At 38.9% G+C, this 2778-nt stretch overlaps 1 protein-coding gene across 1 annotated transcript in view; it reads left to right on the top strand.

The window, feature by feature from the left end:
- The first annotated feature begins 1143 nt into the window (after nt 1–1143).
- The window catches only part of TYR (tyrosinase), a 108645-nt gene continuing 107010 nt past the window's right edge, over nt 1144–2778 (top strand). The window contains exon 1 of the mRNA XM_007938049.2: nt 1144–1962. Within this exon, the coding sequence (XP_007936240.1) occupies nt 1144–1962 (819 nt within the window). The remainder of the gene's footprint in view (nt 1963–2778) is intronic.

Below are 2778 nucleotides of genomic sequence, written 5' to 3' on the forward strand. Positions count from 1 at the left end.
AATCAATAAATATTTGCTTAATAAATATATTAATACTTATTCATATATAACTAAATTAAGAACTCCTTTGCAATAAACAGAAGTCCCTGGGTAGTGTAAAAAATTAAGCAATCCACTTCTAACTCAAAGGTTGGCAGTTTGAATCCACCCAGTGGTTCTTTAGAAGAAAGCCCTGGCTATCTGCTTCTGAAAGGCCATAGCCTTGACCACCCTGTGGAGAAGTTCTCTGCTTCCACATACAGGGGTCACCATGAGTCACAATTGCCTCAACAACAAGAGGTTTTTTAATTTTTTTTTTCTGTGTGTGTAATAAGCATGTTATAAATATAAGATTCAAGCAAATTCCTGATTTTGCAGCATTTTTGAGTAGAAAAAAGTGGCTATGGATTTAAAAAAAAAAACAGAAGTTCTTTTTATAATGCTAACTAATAAAAGTCCTAACAACAAAGTGCACCACCCATCTACTGAAAGGACCTACCCTTAGGAATAATCAGAAAATGAATAGTTAGGGAGCTGGCAAATAGGCAAATATACGAAGACACTCAGAAAAAAGTATCAGAAAGAATTTTATACCCTGATACTTTATAGAAAATAATTAAGCTGTAATATAATCAGATATAAGAAATAATCTCTGGGCTCTGAAAAAAACTTTTTCTCCAAAGCTGAATTCTGCAAATGTGGTCTATTTATGGTCTCTGAAAATCAACCACTTTATTCTTATATTCTGTAACATTTTCTGACCTTTCTTAATCGGAGCAGATCTATTCCTGACGTTAGTTCTCATTTGCAAATTCAAATCATGCTAGTCCATTAACTGAATTTACCAAAATCAGATGTTGTTATTATTGTTATTGCTATAATTATTAATATAACCCCATGAATTAAACTATGAGTGGTGAATTGTATTTCTCACTTTAAAATAGTCCAGGTGGGATAAATGCCAAATTCAAAGACAAATTAGTCACATGCTTTTCAGAAGATGAAAGCTTAAGAGAAAGACTGAGTGTTTGCCGCTGGAGTTGGGAGTAGTATTACATAGGTCTTAGCCAAAACACATGATAGTCAGCGTAGGGGTAGCTGGAAAGAGAAATCTGTGGCTCCGACTAACCAGCTCAGACAGACATTGTGAGGACTTGCAGAAGAATGTGTCTGGTTGTTTTGTACTGCCTGCTGTGGAGTTTCCACGCCTCTGCCGGTTATTTCCCTCGAGCTTGTGTGTCATCCAGGAACTTGATGGAGAAGGAATGCTGCCCACCATGGAGTGGGGATGGGAGCCCCTGTGGCCACCTTTCGGGCAGGGGTTCCTGTCAGGACATCCTTCTGTCCAATGCACCACTTGGGCCTCAATACCCCTTCAGAGGGGTGGATGACCGAGAGTCTTGGCCCTCTGTCTTTTATAATAGGACTTGCCAGTGCTCTGACAACTTCATGGGATTTGATTGCAGAAATTGCAGGTTTGGCTTCTGGGGACCAAACTGCACAGAGAGGCGACTGTTGGTAAGAAGAAACATCTTTGATTTGAGTGTCCCAGAGAAGGACAAATTCCTTGCCTACCTTACTTTAGCAAAGCATACTATCAGCCCAGACTATGTTATACCCACAGGTACCTATGGCCAAATGAACAATGGATCAAGGCCAATGTTTAGTGACATCAACATTTATGATCTCTTTGTCTGGATGCACTATTATGTGTCCAGAGACACACTGCTTGGGGGATCTGAAATCTGGAGCAACATTGATTTTGCTCATGAAGCACCAGGCTTTCTGCCTTGGCATAGACTCTTTTTGCTGCTATGGGAAAAAGAAATCCAGAGGCTGACAGGAGATGAGAACTTCACTATTCCATACTGGGACTGGCGGGATGCAGACGACTGTGACATTTGCACAGATGAGTACATGGGAGGCCACCACCCAGAAAACCCTAACCTGCTCAGCCCAGGATCCTTCTTCTCTTCATGGCAGGTAAGATGTAGCTGGGGTAGAAAGCTGATAGAATCACAGATACACCATTTCAGAACAGAAAGAGACTTCAGTAATCACTTCCTCAGAAAAGTCTTCATAAACCTCCCCTTTCAACCCTCTCTCTACCCCCAGCATAGGGAAGAGCTCCATGAAGTGATCTCCAAGCACCTTCCATTTTTCCTTTATATCATACTTTACAACTGTAGTTGCATAGGTATCAGTGTGACTATTTGTCTAATGTTTAGCTCTTCTACTTGGTTTCTAAGCTCCAAAGAGTAAAGACTACTTGGTGTATCACTGTATCTCCCACCACGTAAGATGGTGCCTGGCAAATTCTCAATAAATATTTGTTGAATGAATAATGAAATAATAAATGAATAGATATTTAAATGATTCAATAAATAAATTGTTTCCAAAATTTTCTTTAAAATGAAATTCATATTGCAAACAAATTAAAAATAAAAATGTCAGGCCCTATCCCAGATCACTGAACAGAATGTATAGAGAAAAGAGTCTTAGAAAGGCATAATTTAATATGTCTCAATAATGATTTAAAAAGCTTGGAAAACCACTGAAAAAAAGTTTGGAAACACTGAAAAAAATTGTATTTTTCCCTAATACAAAAAGTCCCAGGGTCCAAATAGGTAAATAGTGAAGTAGCTAAAATTCAGTGAGCATCTACCTGTTGCTATAGAGTTGATTCTGACTTATAGTGACCCTGTAGGACAAAATAAATCTACCCTATAAGGCGATGAGGAGCTCTGCTAGCTTAGTGCCTAAGGCACTTGACTGCTAACCAGAAGGCTGGTGGTTCAA

The sequence above is a fragment of the Orycteropus afer genome, unplaced genomic scaffold (assembly GCF_000298275.1).
Source record: "Orycteropus afer afer isolate SDZICR_OR568_19922 unplaced genomic scaffold, OryAfe1.0 scaffold00047, whole genome shotgun sequence".
Lineage (NCBI taxonomy): Eukaryota > Metazoa > Chordata > Mammalia > Tubulidentata > Orycteropodidae > Orycteropus > Orycteropus afer.